General features: G+C 46.8%; 1 protein-coding gene across 1 annotated transcript in view; it reads left to right on the top strand.

Annotated features, from left to right (window-relative positions):
* The first annotated feature begins 263 nt into the window (after positions 1-263).
* LOC124008848 (zinc finger protein 638-like) overlaps positions 264-24741 on the top strand; it is a 43338-nt gene continuing 18860 nt past the window's right edge. The window contains exons 1-9 of the mRNA XM_046320429.1: positions 264-392; positions 8388-10222; positions 11679-11740; positions 12516-12554; positions 14234-14536; positions 15503-15624; positions 17866-18062; positions 18925-19062; positions 20958-21115. Coding sequence (XP_046176385.1) covers positions 8621-10222; positions 11679-11740; positions 12516-12554; positions 14234-14536; positions 15503-15624; positions 17866-18062; positions 18925-19062; positions 20958-21115 — 2621 coding nt within the window. The 5' untranslated portion in view covers positions 264-392; positions 8388-8620. The remainder of the gene's footprint in view (positions 393-8387; positions 10223-11678; positions 11741-12515; positions 12555-14233; positions 14537-15502; positions 15625-17865; positions 18063-18924; positions 19063-20957; positions 21116-24741) is intronic.

Below are 24741 nucleotides of genomic sequence, written 5' to 3'. Positions count from 1 at the left end.
GACTAGTAACCGAAAGGTGGCAAGTTCAAATCCCAGAGCTGCCAAGGTACAAATCAGTCATTCTGCCCCTGAACAAGGCAGTTAACCCACTCTTCATAAACCAGCATTGTAACTGAGAATTAGTTCTTAACTGACTTGCCTATAAAATTAAATAAATAAATGATAAACTTGGTAAATTATTCTGTGAATTTGGTGTTGATGTAGGGCTAGGGTTCCCCCATCTGGCGAAAAATAGTTACTACAAGTTCCTCCAATCAACGACTCTGTTTTCAGTGGCTCTATGACGTTGTTCGGGTGAGATAGTCGAATGCGCATGCGCAAACCCTTGAGCGGCTTGGAGAGAGAGACAAGTACGAGATTTCTCCATAGAAAAGAACCGAAAATAACAGAAGGTATGTAACAAAAACCCGATTTCACAAGACAGAAGAGATTAGTTGTTGTTCGTATGTGATTTAAAACGGACAATACCGCTGGCTGGAAGTCGCATGCGGCGCTTAATGCAACACGATACAGGAAATACAAAATGGAGGGCTGATGTTTTTCGTAAAGTCTAAGACGCGAAAGGCAGCTGTGATCAATCACGTCTTAGGGTGACCACATTTTAAATGCCCAAATGCGGGACATTCGTAGGACAGTGTAGCCTAGATACAGATATTTTGTGTGCAGTATCCCCCCCCCCCAAAACACAGCCCCCCCCAAAAAAATACAGCCCCCCCCGAAAAATACAGCAGATACAGATATTTCACCGGATATAATGTGAAGTTGTATAAATCAAATCAAATGTATTTGTCACATACACATGGTCAGCAGATGTTAATGCGAGTGTAGCGAAATGCTTGTGCTTCTAGTTCCGACAATGCAGTAATAACCAACAAGTAATCTAACTAACAATTCCAAAACTACTGTCTTATACACAGTGTAAGGGGATAAAGAATATGTACATAAAGATATATGAATGAGTGATGGTACAGAGCGGCATACAGTAGATGGTATCGAGTACAGTATATACATATGAGATGAGTATGTGGACAAAGTAAACAAAGTGGCATAGTTAAAGTGGCTAGTGATACATGTATTACATAAAGATGCAGTAGATGATATAGAGTACAGTATATACGTATGCATATGAGATGAATGATGTAGGGTATGTAAACATTATATTAGGTAGCATTGTTTAACGTGGCTAGTGATATATTTTACATAATTTCCCATCAATTCCCATTATTAAAGTGGCTGGAGTTGAGTCAGTGTGTTGGCAGCAGCCACTCAATGTTAGTGGTGGCTGTTTAACAGTCTGATGGCCTTGAGATAGAAACTGTTTTTTAGTCTCTCGGTCCCAGCTTTGATGCACCTGTACTGACCTCGCCTTCTGGATGATAGCGGGGTGAACAGGCAGTGGCTCGGGTGGTTGTTGTCCTTGATGATCTTTATGGCCTTCCTGTAACATCGGGTGGTGTAGGTGTCCTGGAGGGCAGGTAGTTTGCCCCCGGTGATGCGTTGTGCAGAGCCTTACGGTTGAGGGCGGAGCAGTTGCCGTACCAGGCGGTGATACAGCCCGCCAGGATGCTCTCGGGTGTGCATCTGTAGAAGTTTGTGAGTGCTTTTGGTGACAAGCCAAATTTCTTCAGCCTCCTGAGGTTGAAGAGGCGCTGCAGCGCCTTCTTCACGATGCTGTCTGTGTGGGTGGACCAATTCAGTTTGTCTGTGATGTGTACGCCGAGGAACTTAAAACTTACTACCCTCTCCACTACTGTTCCATCGATGTGGATAGGGGGGTGTTCCCTCTGCTGTTTCCTAAAGACCACAATCATCTCCTTAGTTTTGTTGACGTTGAGTGTGAGGTTAATTTCCTGACACCACACTCCGAGGGCCCTCACCTCCTCCCTGTAGGCCGTCTCGTCGTTGTTGGTAATCAAGCCTACCACTGTTGTGTCGTCCGCAAACTTGATGATTGAGTTGGAGGCTTGCGTGGCCACGCAGTCGTGGTTGAACAGGGAGTACAGGAGAGGGCTCAGAACGCACCCTTGTGGGGCCCCAGTGTTGAGGATCAGCGGGGTGGAGATGTTGTTGCCTACCCTCACCACCTGGGGGCGGCCCGTCAGGAAGTCCAGTACCCAGTTGCACAGGGCGGGGTCGTGACCCAGGGTCTCGAGCTTGATGACGAGCTTGGAGGGTACGATGGTGTTAAATGCCGAGCTGTAGTCGATGAACAGCATTCTCACATAGGTATTCCTCTTGTCCAGATGGGTTAGGGCAGTGTGCAGTGTGGTTGAGATTGCATCGTCTGTGGACCTATTTGGGCGGTAAGCAAATTGGAGTGGGTCTAGGGTGTCAGGTAGGGTGGAGGTGATATGGTCCTTGACTAGTCTCTCAAAGCACTTCATGATGACGGAATTGAGTGCTACGGGGCGGGGCGGTAGTCGTTTAGCTCAGTTACCTTTGCTTTCTTGGGAACAGGAACAATGGTGGCCCTCTTGAAGCATGTGGGAACAGCAGACTGGGATAGGGATTGATTGAATATGTCCGTAAACACACCAGCCAAATGTGAAGCATCCGCTTGGCGTTTTTTCACTCTTACCAAATATGTTAGTGGGAGGAAGCCCAGTGACCCCGCAGTGGGAGAAGAAGGAACCAGGTGGATTTGGGCCGAAGGAACCAGGTGGATTTGGGCCGATATTGATACAGCCCAGGATTCGAACCAGGGTCTGTAGTGACTCCTCTAGCACTGAGATGCAGTGCCTTAGACAGCTGCACCTCTCGGGATCCCAGTGATCACCCTTATCACAGCCTAACCAAAAACCAATCTTCCGGTTTTCTGTGAAATCTCTATGATTTTTTAATATGCATTACAAAACTTCCTTCTGGATGGGGGACTGGCTGTCGTATGCACATGATTGTTTGGCTAGCAATGCTAGCTAGCTAATATTTTGCAGCCTGTAAAGTGTGGCACTAGCCACTACATTTCTGTTAGCTAGCTAATAGTTTACAGCCTGTAAAGTGTGGCACTAGCCACTACATTTCTGTTAGCTAGCTAAAAGTTTACAGCCTGTAAAGTGTGGCACTAGCCACTACATTTCTGTTAGTTAGCTAATAGTTTACAGCCTGTAAAGTGTGGCACTAGCCACTACATTTCTGTTAGCTAGCTAATGGTTGACATATGTCAGAGTTTTCTAATTATTTGTGAATTTGTATTGATATCCTCTCTAAGTTGTGAGTTGTAACACGAGCTAATCAGCCATCTGGTTCGGTGGTTAGCTTCTTGCACCTTGTGGTGTGCACATGACCAATGAACGAGCAGATGCTGTTTAGGTCAAACGAGGACACTGCTCAGGCTAGCCTGGAACATCGGGCATAAATGAGCGTTTTGTATCAGGAAAGTTACCTCACACGACCTCTACAAGCCATGAATCAGAATGAAATGTACTTTACCGATTGTCTGCGCCGTTGGTCCCTTTTTGCAGGTAGGAATGAGACCGTGTACCCACAGGATATCCATAATTGCATCAACCTTTTCAAAGTGCTGTTCAGTGTGTTCATATTTCATATCACCCGAAGCACCGCAGCAGTTCCACGTAAAGGCGTGCACGAGAAGCATGCATACTAGCCGAGCTGGTGCACGTGGTTCTGCCCCGGTGTTTCGGGTGATTGAAATATGAACCCACTAACCAGCACTTTATTTATTTTTTATTTCACCTTTATTTAACCAGGTAGGCTAGTTGAGAACAAGTTCTCATTTACAACTGCGACCTGGCCAAGATAAAGCATAGCAGTGTGAATAGACAACACAGAGTTACACATGGAGTAAACAATTAACAAGTCAATAACACAGTAGAAAAAAAGAGAGTCTATATACATTGTGTGCAAAATGCATAAGGAGGTAGGCGAATAATTACAAATTTGCAGATTAACACTGGAGTGATAAATGATCAGATGGTCATGTACAGGTAGAGATACTGGTGTGCAAAAGAGCAGAAAAGTAAATAAATAAAAACTGTATGGGGATAAGGTAGTTAAAATTGGGTGGGCTATTTACCAATAGACTATGTACAGCTGCAGCGATCGGTTAGCTGCTCAGATAGCAGATGTTTGAAGTTGGTGAGGGAGATAAGTCTCCAACTTCAGCGATTTTTGCAATTTGTTCCAGTCACAGGCAGCAGAGAACTGGAACGAAAGGCGGCCAAATGAGGTGTTGTCATTAGAGATGATCAGTGAGATACACCTGCTGGAGCGCGTGCTACGGGTGGGTGTTGCCATCGCGACCAGTGAACTGAGATAAGGCGGAGCTTTACCTAGCATGGACTTGTAGATGACCTGGAGCCAGTGGGTCTGGCGACGAATATGTAGCGAGGGCCAGCCGACTCGCTCATACAGGTCACAGTGGTGATCGGTAGGATAGTCAGTTTTACTAGGGTAAGTTTGGCGGCGTGAGTGAAGGAGGCTTTATTGCGGAATAGAAAGCCGACTCTAGATTTGATTTTAGATTGGAGATGTTTGATATGAGTCTGGAAGGAGAGTTTACAGTCTAGCCAGACACCTAGGTACTTATAGATGTCCACATATTAAAGGTCGGAACCATCCAGGGTGGTGATGCTAGTCAGGCGTGCGGGTGCAGGCAGCGAACGGTTGAAAAGCATGCATTTGATTTTACTAGCGTTTAGGAGCAGTTGGAGGCCACGGAAGGAGTGTTGTGTGGCATTGAAGCTCGTTTGGAGGTTAGATAGCACAGTGTCCAAGGATGGGCCGGAAGTATACAGAATGGTGTCGTCTGCGTAGAGGTGGATCAGGGAATCGCCCGCAGCAAGAGCAACATCGTTGATATATATATATATATATATATACACACGAGATACGAGAATTGAACCCTGTGGCACCCCCATAGAGACTGCCAGAGGACTGGACAGCATGCCCTCTGATTTGACACACTGAACTCTGTCTGCAAAGTAGTTGGTGAACCAGGCAAGGCAGTCATCAGCAAAACCGAGGCTACTGAGTCTGCCGATAAGAATATGGTGATTGACAGAGTCGAAACCCTTGGCCAGGTCGATGAAGACGGCTGCACAGTACTGTCTTTTATCGATGGCGGTTATGATATCGTTTAGTACCTTGAGCGTGGCTGAGGTGCACCCGTGACCGGCTCGGAAACCAGATTGCACAGCGGAGAAGGTACGGTGGGATTCGAGATGGTCAGTGACCTGTTTGTTGACTTGGCTTTTGAAGACCTTAGATAGGCAGGGCAGGATGGATATAGGTATGTAACAGTTTGGGTCCAGGGTGTCTCCCCCTTTGAAAAGGGGGGTGACTGCGGCAGCTTTCCAATCCTTGGGGATCTCAGACGATATGAAAGAGAGGTTGAACAGGCCGGTAATAGGGGTTGCGACAATGGCGGCGGATAGTTTCAGAAATAGAGGGTCCAGATTGTCGAGCCCAGCTGATTTGTACGGGTCCAGGTTTTGCAGCTCTTTCAGAACATCTGCTATCTGGATTTGGGTAAAGGAGAACCTGGAGAGGCTTGGGCGAGTAGGTGCGGGGGGGGGGGGGGGCTGTTGGCCGAGGTTGGAGTAGCCAGGAGGAAGGCATGGCCAGCCATTGAGAAATGCTTGTTGCAGTTTTCGATAATCATTTATCAGTGGAGACCGTGTTTCCTAGCCTCAGTGCAGTGGGCAGCTGGGAGGAGGTGCTCTTGTTCTCCATGGACTTCACAGTGTCCCAGAACTTTTTGGAGTTAATTTCTGCCTGAAGAAGCTGGCCTTTGCTTTCCTGACTGACTGCGTGTATTGGTTCCTGACTTCCCTGAACAGGTGCATATCGCAGGGACTATTCGATGCTATTGCAGTCCGCCACAGGATGTTTTTGTGCTGGTCGAGGGCAGTCAGGTCTGGAGTGAACCAAGGGCTATATCTGTTCTTAGATCTGCATTTTTTGAACGGAGCATGCTTATCTAAAATGGTGAGGAAGTTACTTTTAAAGAATGACCAGGCATCCTCAACTGACTGGATGAGGTCAATATCCTTCCAGCATTGCTCTTATGGTTTACCCAGCTATTATCAATTTGAAAAGGTTGATGCAATTATGGATTCCCTGTATCATCGTCTTGAAAACTTGACATTCCTACCTGCAAAAAAAATAAATGTCGATCAACTGCGTGGACAACCGGTTCAACAAGTTCCAACATTCTGCCGTGTAGAAGTCGCATGAGGAAACTTTCCTGATCCAAATGATAATTTGTTCCCGACGTAGAGAATTGAAATGAAATTCAACGTGAGGTTTCCGGGCCAGGCGCCGCATGCTGGCCGAGTCTTTACCCGGATACTGCAACCAGGGCGGCAGGGTAGCCTAGTGGTTAGAGCGTTGGACTAGTAACTGAAAGGTTGCAAGTTCAAACCCCCAAGCTGACAAGGTACAAATATGTTGTTCTGCCGCTGAACAGGCAGTTAACCCCACTGTTCCTAGGCCGCAATTGAAAATAAGAATTTGTTCTTAGCTGACCTGCCTAGTTAAATAAAGGTAAAATTTAAAAAATCAATAAAAATACAAATCTGTCACCTGGACGACCAAGTCCAAACACTGTTTTTTCCTCCTAATAACATTTATCAAATCTTTTAGCTCCACGTTTGTTTGTTGTTTTGCCTTTTTATATTTAGTAGACAATTCAATGTTCGTCCCCGTGGTAACACGGCGTTATTCCCGTCCCCGTGGTAACATGTCGTTATTCCCGTCCCCGTGGTAACATGGCGTTATTCCCCGTCCCCGTGGTAACATGGCGTTAGTCCCCGTGGTAACATGGCGTTAGTCCCCGTCCCCGTGGTAACCTCGCAGACAATCCATTTAGACCAGGTGTTTGAAATGTTTGCTCTTACCCAGCTATTAAAAGGTGGCTATTTAAGAGATCTATTTAAGAGATCTATTTAAGAGATCTAGCTGCGTTTCGTTGGAATTTTGACGGAATGTGTTTTCCAACATTTTAATATAGAAGTTGTTGGTTTCATTTACTTAATGGTGATGATGATGATGACGATAATAATAAAATGTTTGCTGCTGAAATATTTAGGTTTTCCATCAGGTCTTATAGGCCTTGTTCCATTCGAGATCACTGCAACGTTATAGAATAATGTATTGACATTAACTGCAAAAACATTTTTTTTTTACATTGTTATGCCAGTATTGGACTTGTTTTTGGTCAAATGCAGTAGTTTGGGGCACGTGGTCAGCTCTGTTATCAGTTGATCTCTCTGTGTTTAATCACACGTGAAAACTCTACAGCCTTCCTATCAGTATAGAAAATCCTGATGCAAAGATACATGAACATGGTCCTTCTGTAGCTCAGTTGGTAGAGCATGGCGCTTGTAACGCCAGGGTAGTGGGTTCGATCCCCGGGACCACCCATACGTAGAATGTATGCACACATGACTTTAAGTCGCTTTGGATAAAAGCGTCTGCTAAATGGCATATATTATTATATTATTATTCATATATACGAAGCCAATCACAGTAGTAAACTGTTTAAAATCCAGGCTCGGGTACGGGTTCTCCTTGCACCTATTTTACCCACTATCTTTCTCTGCGGGTGGAAGCAGGTTTTGAAGTTCAGCTTTCATGTCTCAATGCTTTGCACCATGACGTTAACCACTTTGAAAATAAACACGCTGTTAAGAATATTATCTCGTCAATATTATCGGAAAGTGTATTAGTGTAGGTTAGAGACATGAATTGGTTTAGTTGAATCTCAAGGTGCAGTGTTGTGTTTGGTTATACGACTTTCAGATCGTTGTCTTGGGAACGAACCCTGACACCGTTTATTGATTTATGCATCCACGAAACCTTTCACATTTTGATTCCGTCTTCATTCGATAATCAATAGCGTCCACTTAACCCTACTAAATCTGATCTTTAGCTAAACTAGTAAGCCCCGTTTTATTACTGAATAAACTATTTCCCTTGGCTATTATCTTAAAAGTATGACTAAACCTTTTGTATAAAAAAAGCTGCTTGCAATCTTGCAAATTTCACAAAAGCAGTGCATGGAGTTTGTAAAATAATGTTGTATGTTTTTCACGATGACTACTTCTCCCCCTCCTGTCTGTTCCCTGTTTGCTTGCTGTTTTTCTTTCCTCCAGTGAAGATGCAGGAACTCTTCTGTCTTCTTCTGCTCTGACCTAACCAACAGAAGCTGTTCTAGAACAGTTTGACACACACACAGTTTGACACACAACTGATGTGAAAAGTGTTTCAGCGTGAAATAGACTTGAAACTGACCAAACCGATCAATCGCAGAAATCCAGTCTGCTTTCCAGTTTGATTACTACTGTCCATAGACCTGTCCCAGGGCGAGCCAGAGAGAAGACCAACCAGTAACCCTCCTGTGTGTTTCTCCTCTCCAACTCTTTCAGCTTTGCGTTGCTATTGGATCCTTGCGCTGCTCCCCTTTCCAGCCCGCTGAATCCGATTGGAGGGCTGGGAGTTGGGATCCCGCCCCTGCAGCTCCTCTTAGGCCACGCCTCCCTGCAGCTTGCCCAGCTCGTTACCGCTGCAACCTCCACTTCTGCCGCCAACCCCCACCACCCTCCACTCACCTCCTCTCGCCCCCTTCAACCTCCTCACAGCAGCAGCTACCTTCAATAACATGTCCCGTCCCCTATATAACCCCTTAGGGGATCAGTACTCTTCACAGGCCCAGAGATCTGCCACCCAGATGGGGCAGTACGGACTCACACAATCCCAGGCCGGAAGGGACCCTCTGGGGGCCTCCCGCCTTGGTCTGGGGTCTGGTGGTGGTGGTGGTGGTGGTTCCTCCGGCCAGGGAGGCATGATGTCCTCGATGGTGGCCCAGCAGACCTCCATAGACGACCACATCCGCGGGGCCAGAGAGGAGGTGAGGCTGCTCAGCCAGTTGATGCAGCAGAATAAGAACCAGCAGGTCTCACTGGACGCCCAAGACCTTCGTCTAAGTCGCGACCCCATGGACGAGCTCTCGTCTGGAGGAGGGCTGGGAGGTTACACCCCTGGCCGGACCTCCAGCGACCAGCAAAGTTCCATGGACCCCTGGTCTGGCTTCCTGACCCAGTCTGCTTCCTCCAAACTCTTCTCCTCCACCCTTCCTCAGTACCAAAGCCAAACCTCTGGGTTTGGAGGTGCGGGAGTGCTGGGGTCCACCTCCAGAGGTTCCGAGGCCCCCATGAGCGCCTGGTCCGCAGCCTCTCGTCCAGCCCGGTACACGTCCAAGTCCGCCAGCAGCATCCTGGCGAGTTTCGGCTTGTCCAACGAAGACCTGGAGCTCCTCAGCCACTACCCAGACGATCATCTGACCCCAGACAACCTGCCCTTCATCCTCAGAGACATCCGCATCCGTAAGGCCAATAGAACTATGGATGTGGACCCTCGGCCCAAGGTAGGCGGTGGACCTGGCCCAGGATCCGACCACGGTGGTGGAGGACAGAGCAAAGTGATCGATTACGAACATTCTCGTGGTACTAAATACGACAGTTATGATGATGGCGATAATAGCCAACCCGATAATTACAGCTCGCGCAATCCGCTCCCAAAAGAGAAGCCAAAATATGACATGGTCAGAGACTCGCTGAGCGGGTACGCCGGCCATTCCATGACCTCCGACCTTTCCAAGCAGCGTACTCAACAGCAGCACATCCACAGACCAGCGGTCCAGAGCCCCATCCCCATGACAGACACAGGCTCTCGCATCGGCCTTCCTCTGCCTTCCAGCCCACCCCAGCAGACCCTCAAAACCCACGGCTCATCCTCTAAAACAACATCTAAGCCCATGACCATCCCTGTCCGCAGCGGAGACCAAGGACTCAACCGACTCCTGGCGTCCCAGAATCAAGGCAACGCTCAGGGCCACGCTCAGCCCCGGTCCGGCCTGGTGGTTCTTGGTGGTGGAGGTGGAGCTGGGGTCGGAATTCCAGGACTCAGGTTTGGAGGTGTCCCGGTCGGGGTTCCTCCTCCCACGACACCCCCCATTTGGCCTTCCATATTCCCCATCATGAACCCGTCAATCCCACCTCCTGGTCATGTCCCGGTGACTTTTCCTCTGCCCCGGACTGGTCCGATGCCTTCCATGCACCAGCAGATGAACCTACCTCCCCCGATGATGATGATGACGAAGAGGTTACCGACCCCGACCATGATGAGCGATTACTCCGCAGCTTCTCCCAGATTCTTTCCTCATACCTGTTCTCTCTGTAACATAGAATGTGCCCATCTAAAGGTGAGTTTTTTTGCCATTCCTGTCTTGACCTGGATTCTAAATACTGTTTGAGATTGTTATACTTTGAGCACTGGTTGATTTTTCTTTCCTGGAAGGCCAAAATACTATTTTTATTTTTATGTTTCTACCTGGTATCCCATGTCTGTTTCAGTCCCGGATAATAGACCAGGTGTTTTAGCCCTCCAGAAACGCCTCCAGCTGTTTCAGTTTCAGGGGTTCAATCAAGTCGCTTTGGATAAAAGCGTCTGCTAAATGGCATATATTATTATTATTATTATTATTAAGTACATATAAAGTATTTGAAATCTCAAATAGTATTTGAACCCAGTTCTGAACCTCTCCAGACTGATTGTGTGCCTTTAAAAGAAATATATATATATATTGTTGAACCTCATGTTGTAACTCAAGACTTTTGCTTCTTGTTGAATCCATTTTTGTGCTATTGTGTCATGTATTTCACAGACGTTCTAAAATGGATGACATTTAAATTTAAATAAAACAGAAAAGCTTTTTTTTTTTAAATTTTTTTAATGTTTTCTCCTCTGGGAATATGAAGACATCGAATCCTGGACTGAATTATTCTTTTGTCTTTATTGAAAATTGTCATGATTTTTTAAAAAATTAGATGTTTTTTAATTGTAATTTTTTAAACCTCCTTGAAATATTGTCATTTTATTTGTGTGTAAAGATTAAATTTAGACATTCCGTTATAAAATGCAGTTTTATTTGTGACTTTCGATGACCGTGATTTGTCTTGAGGAGGACGAGTGCTCGAAGACGATACAACCAACGACAAGATGAGAAGCTGCCAGAGAACAACCATCAATCAATCAACCAACCAATCAAATGTATTTATAAAGCCCTTCATTAATCAGCTGATGTCACAGTGCTGTCCAGAAACCAGGAAGTTTAGGCTCCATCTCTAGACATCGACCGTTGTGAATTAATGGACTATTTAATCTTAATGTTTTTTTTACTCAAACCTTGATATCATTGTTTTATACCCTTGTGTTTAAACCAGTGACACAACACACTACTTACTGCCTTTTAATTTTCTTTAAATATACAATTGATTTAGTCACTTTGGGAAGTACGTTGTTTTTTTGGGGAAGAAGATGGCTGCTGAGAGGATCCGTTCCAGAGAAGAACCCCGGAAGATTCCAGATGCTGCCATTTTTTTTTCTCTCCAGCATCAGACTTTTGTCGTTAATCTTTTTCTTGGTAGAACAGAGAGCCTATATTTACCATGTTATTTTTTTCCCCAACATTGTATAAATCAACTCCTGCTATGAAAGCAGAAGGAAATTGGACTCTGTTGAGAAAAAAACGAACAACTGTATTGAAAGTGCTTGATTTAGAGGAGTTTGGGGGGTTATTGGTGATGTTGAGAGGTGAGGAGGAGGATGATGATGAAGACCCAGACTGATTGTCAGGTGTTTGCTGTTTTGATCAACAGAACTGGATTGAGCATCAAAACACCGGTCTCCACGTTGAGAATTGCCGTCTACTCGGGAAATCGTGAGTCTTCTTCTCTCTCCTTTATATTTCACTTCTCCCTTTTCTCAGACCCCCCCCCCCCTCAATCCCTTGTATCCTCCCCCCTCATCTCCTCCTCAAAAAACCCACTGGAGGGCCTCCCGGGTGGAGCAGTGGTTAAGGGCGCTGTACTGCAGTGCCAGCTGTGCCACCAGAGACTCTGGGTTCGCGCCCAGGCTCTGTCGTAACCGGCCGCGACCGGGAGGTCCGTGGGGCGACGCACAATTGGCCTAGTGTCGTCTGGGTTAGGGAGGGTTTGGCCGGTAGGGAAATCCTTGTCTCATCGCCCACCAGCGACTCCTGTGGTGGGCCGGGCGCAGTGCTGACCAAGGTTGCCAGGTGCACGGTGTTTCCTCCGACACATTGGTGCGGCTGGCTTCTGGGTTGGATGCGCGCTGTGTTAAGAAGCAGTGCGGCTTGGCTTGGTTGGGTTGTGTATCGGAGGATGCATGACTTTCAACCTTCGTCTCTCCCGCGCCCGTACGGGAGTTGTAGCGATGAGACAAGATAGTAGCTACTAAACAATTGGACACCACGGAAATGGGGAGAAAAAGGGGTAAAATTCAAAAATATAAAAAAAACCCACTGGAGGAAAAAGTCTTGAGTGGGCCGTTGACATCTTTTCCAATACAGTTGAGAATAATGAGCGGAGATTTGGATGCGAGGAAAATCGCGGAAATAGGAATTTAAATCTACGTCCACTGATGACCTCACGTTGTAGCTTGTGCCAGTCACCTGATCCATTTCCTCCTTCCAGGTATCCCGACTGGAACGTGGAAACTGTCGCTGTATCACTGTGAGTCCCAGACCTGTACTGTGCTCTATAACAGAAGGTCATTAAACGTCCAATTTAGGTCACTGCTGACTGAATGGTTTAGCAAGTTGAGTCCTAGCGTCTGTTGGAAGTATATAAACACTCCTCTTTTCATCCTTTACGTTACCAACCAGAATAACTTCATCAGCCTGACCACCTCTTCCTTCTCTCACCCTCCTCCTCTCCCCTTTCCTCTCTCCTTTCCTCTCTCTCCTTTCCTCTCTCTCCTTTCCTCCCTCTCTCTCTCTCTCTCCTTTCCTCTCTCTCTCCTTTCCTCTCTCTCTCTCTCCTTTCCTCTCTCTCCTTTTCTCTCTCTCTCTCTCCTTTCCTCTCTCTCCTTTCCTCTCTCTCTCTCTCTCTCTCCTTTCCTCTCTCCCCTTTCCTCTCTCTCTCTCTCCTTTCCTCTCTCTCTCCTTTCCTCTCTCTCCTTTCCTCCCCCTCTCTCTCCTTTCCTCTCTCTCCTTTCCTCTCTCTCTCCTTTCCTCTCTCTCCTTTCCTCCACCTCTCTCTCCTTTCCTCTCTCCCCTTTCCTCTCTCTCTCCTTTCCTCTCTCTCCTTTCCTCCCTCTCTCTCCTTTCCTCTCTCCTTTCCTCCCTCTCTCTCCTTTCCTCCCTCTCTCTCCATTCCTCTCTCTCCTTTCCTCCCCCTCTCTCTCCTTTCCTCTCTCTCCTTTCCTCCCCCTCTCTCTCCTTTCCTCTCTCTCCTTTCCTCCCCCTCTCTCCTTTCCTCTCTCTCCTTTCCTCCCCCTCTCTCCTTTCCTCTCTCTCCTTTCCTCCCCCTCTCTCTCCTTTCCCTCTCTCTCTCCTTTCCTCTCTCCCCTTTCCTCTCTCTCTCCTTTCCTCTCTCTCCTTTCCTCTCTCTCTCCTTTCCTCTCTCTCCCTTTCCTCCACCTCTCTCTCCTTTCCTCTCTCCCCTTTCCTCTCTCTCTCCTTTCCTCTCTCTCCTTTCCTCCCTCTCTCTCCTTTCCTCTCTCCTTTCCTCCCCTCTCTCTCCTTTCCTCCCTCTCTCTCCATTCCTCTCTCTCCTTTCCTCCCCCTCTCTCTCCTTTCCTCTCTCTCCTTTCCTCCCCCTCTCTCTCCTTTCCTCCCCCTCTCTCTCCTTTCCCCTCTCTCTCCTTTCCTCTCTCTCCTTTCCTCCCCCTCTCTCTCCTTTCCTCCCCCTCTCTCCTCCTTTCCCCTCTCTCTCCTTTCCTCTCTCTCCTTTCCTCCACCCTCTCTCCTTTCCTCTCTCCCCTTTCCTCTCTCTCCTTTCCTCTCTCTCCTTTCCTCCCTCTCTCTCTCCTTTCCTCTCTCCTTTCCACCCTCTCTCTCCTTTCCTCCCTCTCTCTCCATTCCTCTCTCTCCTTTCCTCCCCTCTCTCTCCTTTCCTCTCTCTCCTTTCCTCCCCCCTCTCTCTCCTTTCCTCCCCCTCTCTCTCCTTTCCCCTCTCTCTCCTTTCCTCTCTCTCCTTTCCTCCCCCTCTCTCTCCTTTCCTCCCCCTCTCTCTCCTTTCCCCCTCCTCCTTTCCTCTCTCTCCTTTCCTCCCCCTCTCTCTCCTTTCCTCCCCCTCTCTCTCCTTTCCTCTCTCTCCTTTCCTCTCTCTCCTTTCCTCCCCCTCTCTCTCCTTTCCTCTCTCTCCTTTCCTCCCCCTCTTTCTCCCCTTTCCTCCCCTGCTCCGAGTAGAAATGAAAGCATCCAGTTGTCCTCCACGCGCCGTCGGAGAACACGCTCCGCCTCCCGTTCTTCATCCTGGTCTCGCTCTCCTTCTCCTCCTCCTCGCTCCTTCTCCTACCACACCCCTTCCTCCTCTACTCGCCGACCTCGATCCAGGGAACGATCCCGCGAACGTCGACACAACACCACCACCCGGCGTTCCCGGTCTCCGTGTTCACTTCGGGGCAGGGAGAGAGAATGTGACCCTCCGGCCTCGTCGTCTTCCCACCGGGATCAGGAACGTCGACCTCAGACAGCTTCTTCATCCCGGAGGTAAGATTACAGACTTTTAAATGAGTTAATATGTATGAATATTCCTCTCTTTAATGAGTAATAAATATTCCTATTTTAAATTAGTTAACATGTATGAATATTCCTCTCTTTAATGAGTAATAAATATTCCTATTTTAAATGAGTTAATATGTATGAATATTCCTCTCTTTAATGAGTTAATGTGTATGAATATTCCTCTCTTTAATGAGTTACTATGTATGAATATTCCTCTCTTTAATGAGTTAACATGTATGAATATTCCTCTCTTTAATGAGTTAACATGTATGAATATTCCTCTCTTTAATGAGTAATAAATATTCCTATTTTAAATGAGTTAATATGTATGAATATTCATCTCTTTAATGAGTTAATATGTATGAATATTCATCTCTTTAATGAGTTAACATGTATGAATATTCCTCTCTTTAACGAGTTAATATGTATGAATATTCCTCTCTTTAACGAGTTAATATGTATGAATATTCATCTCTTTAATGAGTTAATATGTATGAATATTCCTCTCTTTAACGAGTTAATATGTATGAATATTCCTCTCTTTAATGAGTAATAAATATTCCTATTTTAAATGAGTTAATATGTATGAATATTCCTCTCTTTAATGAGTAATAAATATTCCTATTTTAAATGAGTTAATATGTATGAATATTCCTCTCTTTAATGAGTTAATATGTATGAATATTCATCTCTTTAATGAGTTAATATGTATGAATATTCCTCTCTTTAATGAGTTAATATGTATGAATATTCATCTCTTTAATGAGTTAATATGTATGAATATTCATCTCTTTAATGAGTTAATATGTATGAATATTCATCTCTTCAATGAGTTAATATGTATGAATATTCATCTCTTTAATGAGTTAATATGTATGAATATTCATCTCTTTAATGAGTTAATATGTTATATTAATATGTTAATATGAATATTCCTATTCCTTCAACCAGGTCGCGCTCGAGGAGCTATGAGCGGGAGAGAGCGAGGGAACGTCGGGAGACGACGAGGAGGAGGAGCCTGCCGAAGTCTAACAGTGCTGAGAGACTGGCCAAGAAACTACTGGAGTCATCTGGTGAGACAGACACACACACACACACACACACACACACTGGAGTCATCTGGTGAGACACACACACACACACTGGAGTCATCTGGTGAGACACACACACACACACACACACACACACACACACACACACACACACACACACACACACACACACACACACACACACACACACACACACACACACACACACACACACACACACACACACACACACACACACACACACCAGTGCACGGCTCTGTCTGTCTGGTGACTGACCTGCCAATACTGATAGATAGACCTAGTGCACGGTTCTGTCTGGTGACTGACCTGCCTATACTGATAGATAGACCTAGTGCACGGTTCTGTCTGGTGACTGACCTGCCTATACTGATAGATAGACCTAGTGCACGGTTCTGTCTGGTGACTGACCTGCCTATAATGATAGATAGACCTAGTGCACGGTTCTGTCTGGTGAATGACCTGCCTATACTAATCAGTCTCCTCCGTTCCCAAAAAACTCTGAATCTTTAAGGGAGTCGATTTTCTCAGCAGAATCGAATCTTGAATCACTCAGAAATGGGAGTCGATGTACAAAGGGAATCGATTATTTGGAGTCGACTCTCTACCGTCGTCTTCGTCGTCTTCGTTAACAGTTGGAAAAAAGGCAGACGACACCAGTTGGCCTCTCTGTAACCCATGTCTCCCCTTCCAGCTGGCCTCTCTGTAACCCATGTCTCCCCTTCCAGCTGGCCTCTCTCTGTAACCCATGTCTCCCCTTCCAGCTGGCCTCTCTGTAGCCCATGTCTCCCCCTCCCCTTCCAGTTGGCCTCTCTGTAACCCATGTCTCCCCCTCCCCTTCCAGCTGGCCTCTCTCTGTTACCCATGTCTCCCCTTCCAGCTGGCCTCTCTCTGTAACCCATGTCTCCCCTTCCAGCTGGCCTCTCTGTAACCCATGTCTCCCCTTCCAGCTGGCCTCTCTGTAACCCATGTCTCCCCTTCCAGCTGGCCTCTCTCTGTAACCCATGTCTCCCCTTCCAGCTGGCCTCTCTCTATAACCCATGTCTCCCCTTCCAGCTGGCCTCTCTCTGTAACCCATGTCTCCCCCTCCCCTTCCAGCTGGCCTCTCTCTGTAACCCATGTCTCCCCTTCCAGCTGGCCTCTCTGTAACCCATGTCTCCCCCTCCCCTTCCAGCTGGCCTCTCTGTAACCCAAGTCTCCCCTTCCAGCTGGCCTCTCTTTGTAACCCGTCTCCCCTTCCAGCTGGCCTCTCTCTGTAACCCATGTCTCCCCTTCCAGCTGGCCTCTCTCTGTAACCCATGTCTCCCCTTCCAGCTGGCCTCTCTGTAACCCATGTCTCCCCTTCCAGCTGGCCTCTCTCTGTAACCCATGTCTCCCCTTCCAGCTGGCCTCTCTGTAACCCATGTCTCCCCCTCCCCTTCCAGCTGGCCTCTCTGTAACCCAAGTCTCCCCTTCCAGCTGGCCTCTCTGTAACCCATGTCTCCCCTTCCAGCTGGCCTCTCTCTGTAACCCATGTCTCCCCTTCCAGCTGGCCTCTCTGTAACCCATGTCTCCCCCTCCCCTTCCAGGTGGCCTCTCTGTTACCCATGTCTCCCCTTCCAGCTGGCCTCTCTGTTACCCATGTCTCCCCCTCCCCTTCCAGCTGGTCTCTCTCTCTAATACATGTCTCCCCCTCCCCTTCCAGCTGGCCTCTCTCTGTTACCCAAGTCTCCCCTTCCATCTGGCCTCTCTCTATAACCCATGTCTCCCCTTCCAGCTGGCCTCTCTCTGTAACCCATGTCTCCCCTTCCAGCTGGCCTCTCTCTCTAACCCATGTCTCCCCTTCCAGCTGGCCTCTCTCTGTAACCCATGTCTCCCCCTTCCAGCTGGCCTCTCTCTGTAACCCATGTCCCCCCCTTCCAGCTGGCCTCTCTGTAACCCATGTCTCCCCCTCCCCTTCCAGCTGGCCTCTCTCTGTAACCCATGTCTCCCCTTCCAGCTGGCCTCTCTGTAACCCATGTCTCTCCCTCCCCTTCCAGCTGGCCTCTCTGTTACCCATGTCTCCCCTTCCAGCTGGCCTCTCTCTGTTACCCATGTCTCCCCTTCCAGCTGGCCTCTCTCTGTTACCCATGTCTCCCCTTCCAGCTGGCCTCTCTCTGTAACCCATGTCTCTCCCTCCCCTTCCAGCTGGTCTCTCTCTGTTACCCATATCTCCCCCTCCCCTTCCAGCTGGTCTCTCTCTGTAACCCATGTCTCCCCTTCCAGCTGGCCTCTCCCTGACGGAGAACACCAGTCTAGAAGTTATGATGCAGTCCCTCGCCCCCGCGCTCCTGGCAGAGCTCGCCAAGAAGAAGGGAGCCGCTGCCTCCTCCTCTTCCTCCTCGAAGGGAGGTGCCTCTGGAAGGTCATCAACCAGGAAATCGTCCTCTCCCTCAAAGTCATCCAGCTCCACTTCTACCAAGGTGTGTATTTTGTCTTCCAGACGTTTAAATTAAACTGTTAAAACCTCTCGAAGCTAGGGGGCACTATTTTTATGTTTGGAAAAATAACGTTCCCAAAGAAAACTGCCTATTTCTCAGGACCAGATGTAATAGTAATATTATATTATATTAATATGTTTCTAGTAATATTATTTGACTGTTGCGCTCAGCTATTCAGCGGTAGCTGACGAAAATGATCCCGGCGACAGGCTTGGGTAGCGTCAAGAATTTAAGAAGAAGTTAAGACCACTGGCAGGGACATTAGAGAGCTGATGATAAACCCCGCCCCCCAGGTAGTAAAACCCCGCCCCCCAGGTAGTAAAACCCCGCCCTCCAGGTAGAAAAACCCCGCCCCCAGGTAGAAAAACCCCGCCCCCAGGTATAAAACCCCGCTCCCCAAACCATAGAATGACCAGTATTGTCTTCCCTTCCCCAAACCAGGGTTTTTCTACCTGGGGGCGGGGTTTTCTCCTGGGGCAGTGGGTTTACTACCTGGGGCGGGGTTTTTCACCTGGGGGCGGGGTTTTTCTACCTGGGGGCGGGGTTTTACTACCTGGGGGGCGGGGTTTTACTACCTGGGGGGCGGGGGTTTTCTATCTGGGGCGGGGTTTTTCTACCTGGGGGCGGGGTTTTACTACCTGGGGGCGGGGTTTTCCTACCAGCTCACTAACAATACCTCTCTCTCCTCCTGTTTTCTCTCGACTAAGAAGAAATGAGGCCCAGGGACCTCAGCTCTGTTAAGACTAAAGAATATACCCTACACACAGCTGACTAACAGTACCTCTCACTCTCTCTCTCTCTCTCTCTCTCTCTCTCTCTCTCTCCCTGTTTTCTCCAAACTAAGAAGAAACGAGGCCCAGGGACCTCAACTCTGTTAAAACTGATGAATATCCCTCAGCACACAGCTCATGATGAGGTGATGAAGGCCGTAGAACCCTTCGGAAAGATCAACAACATCATCCTGCTCAAGTCCATACAGCAGGTACATTAGATGTAGAGTACCCCTTATAGTCTCTATTTCAATGTAGAGTACCCCTTATAGTCTCTATTTCAATGTAGAGTACCCCTTATAGTCTCTATTTCAATGTAGAGTACCCCTTATAGTCTCTATTTCAATGTAGAGTACCCCTTATAGTCTCTATTTCAGTATAGAGTACCCCTTATAGTCTCTATTTCAATGTAGAGTACCCCATATAGTCTCTATTTCAATGTAGAGTACCCCTTATAGTCTCTATTTCAATGTAGAGTACCCCTTATAGTCTCTATTTCAATGTAGAGTACCCCTTATAGTCTCTATTTCAGTATAGAGTACCCCTTATAGTCTCTATTTCAATGTAGAGTACCCCCTATAGTCTCTATTTTAATGTAGAGTACCCCTTATAGTCTCTATTTCAATGTAGAGTACCCCTTATTGTCTCTATTTCAATGTAGAGTACCCCTTATAGTCTCTATTTCAGTGTAGAGTACCCCTTATAGTCTCTATTTCAGTGTAGAGTACCCCTTATAGTCTCTATTTCAATGTAGAGTACCCCTTATTGTCTCTATTTCAATGTAGAGTACCCCTTATAGTCTCTATTTCAATGTAGAGTACCCCTTATAGTCTCTATTTCAATGTAGAGTACCCCTTATAGTCTCTATTTCAATGTAGAGTACCCCTTATAGTCTCTATTTCAATGTAGAGTACCCCTTATAGTCTCTATTTCAATGTAGAGTACCCGTTATTGTCTCTATTTCAATGTAGAGTACCCCTTATAGTCTCTATTTCAATGTAGAGTACCCCTTATTGTCTCTATTTCAATGTAGAGTACCCCTTATAGTCTCTATTCCACCTGTTATTACCTCTTTATTGTCTCTTTATGAACCCCCCCCCCCAGTCCTTCCCCTTGTTGGTGAACCCCCCTCCAGTCCTTCCCCTTGTTGGTGCCCCCTCCAGTCCTTCCCCTTGTTGGTGCCCCCTCCAGTCCTTCCCCTTGTTGGTGAACCCCCCCCCCAGTCCTTCCCCTTGTTGGTGAACCTCCCCCAGTCCCCACTAGGAGGTTATTAAAACTGGACACTGTTACATAGACACAACTAATCAACCACAAATACATCTCTCTTTCCCTCTCTGGCCCGGTCCCTCCCCCTCTGGCCCGGTCCCTCCCTCTGGCCCGGTCCCTCCCTCTGGCCCGGTCCCTCCCTCTCTTGCCCGGTCCCTCCCTCTTGCCCGGTCCCTCCCTCTGGCCCGGTCCCTCCCTCTGGCCCGGTCCCTCCCTCTGGCCCGGTCCCTCCCTCTCTGGCCCGGTCCCTCCCTCTCTGGCCCAGTCCCTCCCTCTCTGGCCCGGTCCCTCCCTCTCTGGCCCAGTCCCTCCCTTCCTCGCTCCATATTCGCTTCTGTTTATTTTTTAAAAATTGTCTAAAGAAACTCTCTCTCTCTCTCTCCCTCCACCCCCCACCCCCTCTCTCTCTCTCTCCCTCCACCCCCTCTCTCTCTCTCTCTCTCTCTCCCTCCACCCCCCCTCTCTCTCTCTCTCTCCCTCCACCCCCTCTCTCTCTCTCCCTCCACCCCCCTCTCTCTCTCTCTCTCCCTCCACCCCCCCCTCTCTCTCTCTCTCTCTCCCTCCACCCCCTCTCTCTCTCTCTCTCCACCCCCCTCCCTCTCTCTCTCTCTCCACCCTCTCTCCCCCTCTCTCTCTCTCTCCACCCTCCCTCCCCTCTCTCTCTCTCTCTCTCTCCACCCTCTCTCCCTCTCTCTCTCTCCCCCCCTCCCTCTGTCCATCCATCTCTCTCTCTCTCCCCCCTCCCTCTCTCCACCACCCCCCTCTCTCTCTCCACTCCCCCTCCCTCCCTCTCTCATCCCCCTCTCTCTCTCTCTCCTCTCTCTCTCCACCCCCCCCGTAGGCATCAGTAATGTTTGAGAAAGAGGAGGATGCCAGACTGCTGGCTAACTGTAAGACCCTGACCATCAGAGGCCAGGTCGTTATCGTACGGATGGAGGAAGAGACTCTGCTGGAGGACTCAAAGGAACTGGACCGGGACAAGAAGTCTTCTTCTGAAAAGTAACAGAATTAGTCAACTCTATATATTCACTATGACATCGTTAGTCAACTCTATATATTCACTATGACATCATTAGTCAACTCTATATATTCACTATGACATCATTAGTCAACTCTATATATTCACTATGACATCATTAGTCAACTCTATATATTCACTATGACATCATTAGTTAACTCTATATATTCACTATGACATCATTCACTCTATATATTCACTATGACATCATTAGTTAACTCTATATATTCACTACGACATCATTAGTTAACTCTATATATTCACTACGACATCATTCACTCTATATATTCACTACGACATCGTTAGTCAACTCTATATATTCACTACGACATCATTCACTCTATATATTCACTACGACATCGTTAGTCAACTCTAAAGTTTCCAAAACTGTAAAAATATTGTGAGTATAACAGAACTGATATTGCAGGCGAAAGCCTGAGAAAAATCCAATTCCGGAAGTGACTCATGTTCTGAAAGTGCTGCGTTCCGATGCGTCCCTATTGAGCAATGAATGGGCTATCAACCAGATTACTGTTTCTCCGTATTCCCCAAGATGACTACAGCATTGTGACGTAGTTTTACGCATTTATGTTGAAGAATACCCGTAAGCGGCTACATTGTGCAAGTGGTCACCTGATGCTCCCAGAGTGATTCTCGGTAAAAATACAGAGGTAGCCATTATTCCAATCGGTCCTAATGAAAAACCAATTGTCCCGGTTGATATATTATCGAATAGATATTTGACAAACATCTTGAGGATTGATTATAAAAAAAATGTTTGCCATGTTTCTGTCAATATTATGGATCTAATTTGGAGTTTTTTGTCATGACCGCAATTTCTGGTGGATTTCTCAACAAAACGTGGATAAGAAACTGTTTCGGCTATAAAAAATAATCTTTATGGAACAAAAGGAACATTGGCTGTCTAACTGGGAGTCTTCGTGAGTGAAAACATCCGAAGCTCATCAAAGGTAAATGATTTAATTTGATGCTGCTAGCTGGACATAATGCTATGCTAGGCCATCGATAAACTTACACAAATGCTTGTCTTGCTTTGGCTGTAAAGCAATAATTTCAAAATCTGAGATGAGAGGGGGATTAACAAAAGCCTAAGATGTGTTTCACTATATTTCACTTGTGATTTCATGAATATGAATATTTTCTAGTAAGATTTTTTGTCCGTTGCATTATGCTAATTAGCGTAGTTGATGACAATTCTCCCGGATCCGGGATGGGTAGTTTCACCAGCTGCTGTGTCAGATTTCAAAGAGGCTTTACGGCGAAAGCAAACCATGTGATTATCTGAGGACAGCGCCCCGCATCCAAACACATTAAAATAATTTTCCAACCAGGCAGATGCGACACAAATATCAGAAATAGCGATATAATTAATGCCTTACCTTTGATCTTCTTCTGTTGGCATTCCAAAAGGTCCCAGTTACATCACAAATGGTCCTTTTGTTCGATAATGTCCCTCTTTATATCCATAAAAACTCAGTTCAGCTGGCGCGCTTCAGTCAATAATCCACCCAGTTTCCCTCCATCAACATGCATACAAAATGAATCCCAAACGTTACTAATAAACGTTTCCAAACAAGTCAAACACGTTTATAATCAATCCTCAGGTATCCTAATCAATTCTCAGGTATCCTAATCAATCCTCAGGTATCCTAATCAATTCTCAGGTATCCTAATCAATCCTCAGGTATCCTAATCAATCCTCAGGTATCCTAATCAATTCTCAGGTATCCTAATCAATCCTCAGGTATCCTAATCAATCCTCAGGTATCCTAATCAATCCTCAGGTATCCTAATCAATTCTCAGGTATCCTAATCAATCCTCAGGTATCCTAATCAATCCTCAGGTATCCTAATCAATCCTCAGGTATCCTAATCAACCCTCAGGTATCCTAATCAATCCTCAGGTATCCTAATCAATCCTCAGGTATCCTAATCAATCCTCAGGTATCCTAATCAATCCTCAGGTATCCTAATCAATCCTCAGGTATCCTAATCAATCCTCAGGTATCCTGATCAATCCTCAGGTATCCTAATCAATCCTCAGGTATCCTGATCAATCCTCAGGTATCCTAATCAATCCTCAGGTATCCTAATCAATCCTCAGGTATCCTAATCAATCCTCAGGTACCCTAATCAATCCTCAGGTATCCTAATCAAGCCTCAGGTATCCTAATCAATCCTCAGGTATCCTAATCAATCCTCAAGTATCCTAATCAAACCTCAGGTATCCTAATCAATCCTCAGGTATCCTAATCAATCCTCAGGTACCCTAATACGCAAATAAACTATACAATTTAAGACGGAGAATAGTATGTTCATTACTGGAGATAAATAAAAACTCGCTTTCCTCCACGGAAACATAACAGCCAAAATGGGAGCCACCTAGAAAAACTACAACACAAAAACCTGAAACTGTTTCTAAAGACTGTTGACATCTAGTGGAAAGCCTAGGAACTGCAATTTGGGAGGACTTGGGCTAACCATTGAAAACAGTGGTAAGCTGAACATTTTATTTTTTCGTTGTCCTTGGGGGTTTCGCCTGTCATATCAGTTCTGTTATACTCACAGGCATTATTTTAACAGTTTTAGAAACGTGAGTGTTTTCTATCCAAATCTACCAATTATATGCATTATATGCATATCCTAGCTTCTGGGCCTGAGAAATAGGCGGTTTACTTTGGGAACGTTATTTTTCCCAAAATTATAATAGTGCCCCCTAGCTTCAAGAGGTTAAAAACAAAGGTGTACATATGATTCAGTGACAGGCAGTTTGCTTTTCATCCGGACGTGAAAATAGTGCCCCCTACCCCAGAGAGGTTAACTCTATATATTCAGTATATAATTAGTTAACTCTATATATACAGTGTGATTTCATTAACTCTATATATTCAGTGTGAGATTGTTCATTAAATGGGTATAAAATACAATACAATCTCTCTCTCTCTTCCCCTCCCTCTCTCTCTCTCTTCCCCTCCCTCTCTCTCTCTCTCTCTCTCTCTCTCTCTCTCTCTTCCCCTCCCTCTGTCTCTCTCTTCCCCTCCCTCTCTCTCTCTCTTCCCCCCCTCTCTCTCTCTCTCTCTCTCTCTCTCCTCCCTCCCTCTCTCTCTCTTCCCCTCCCTCTCTCTCTCTCTCTTCCCTCCTCTCTCTCTCTCTTCCCCTCCCTCTCTCTCTCTTCCCCTCCCTCTCTCTTCCCCCCTCTCTCTCTCTCTTCCCTCCCCTCTCTCTCTCTCTCTCTCTCTCTCTTCCCTCCCTCTGTCTCTCTCTTCCCCTCCCTCTGTCTCTCTCTTCCCCTCCCTCTCTCTCTCTCTCTTCCCCTCCCTCTCCTCTCTCTCTCTCTCTCTCTCTCTCTCTCTCTCTCTCTCTCTCTCTCTCTCTCTCTCTCTCTCTCTCTCTCTCTCTCTCTTCCCCTCTCTCTCTCTCTCTTCCCCTCCCTCTCTCTCTCTCTTCCCCTCCCTCTCTCTCTCTCTTCCCTCCTCTCTCTCTCTCTCCCTCTCTCTCTCTCTTCCCCTCCCTCTCCCTCCCTCTCTCTCTCTGTCTCTCTCTCTCTCTCTCTCTCTCTCTCTCTCTCTCTCTCTCTCTCTCTCTC

The sequence above is a fragment of the Oncorhynchus gorbuscha genome, linkage group LG21, assembly GCF_021184085.1.
Source record: "Oncorhynchus gorbuscha isolate QuinsamMale2020 ecotype Even-year linkage group LG21, OgorEven_v1.0, whole genome shotgun sequence".
NCBI lineage: Eukaryota > Metazoa > Chordata > Actinopteri > Salmoniformes > Salmonidae > Oncorhynchus > Oncorhynchus gorbuscha.
This window is presented reverse-complemented; position numbering and strand designations above follow the sequence as displayed.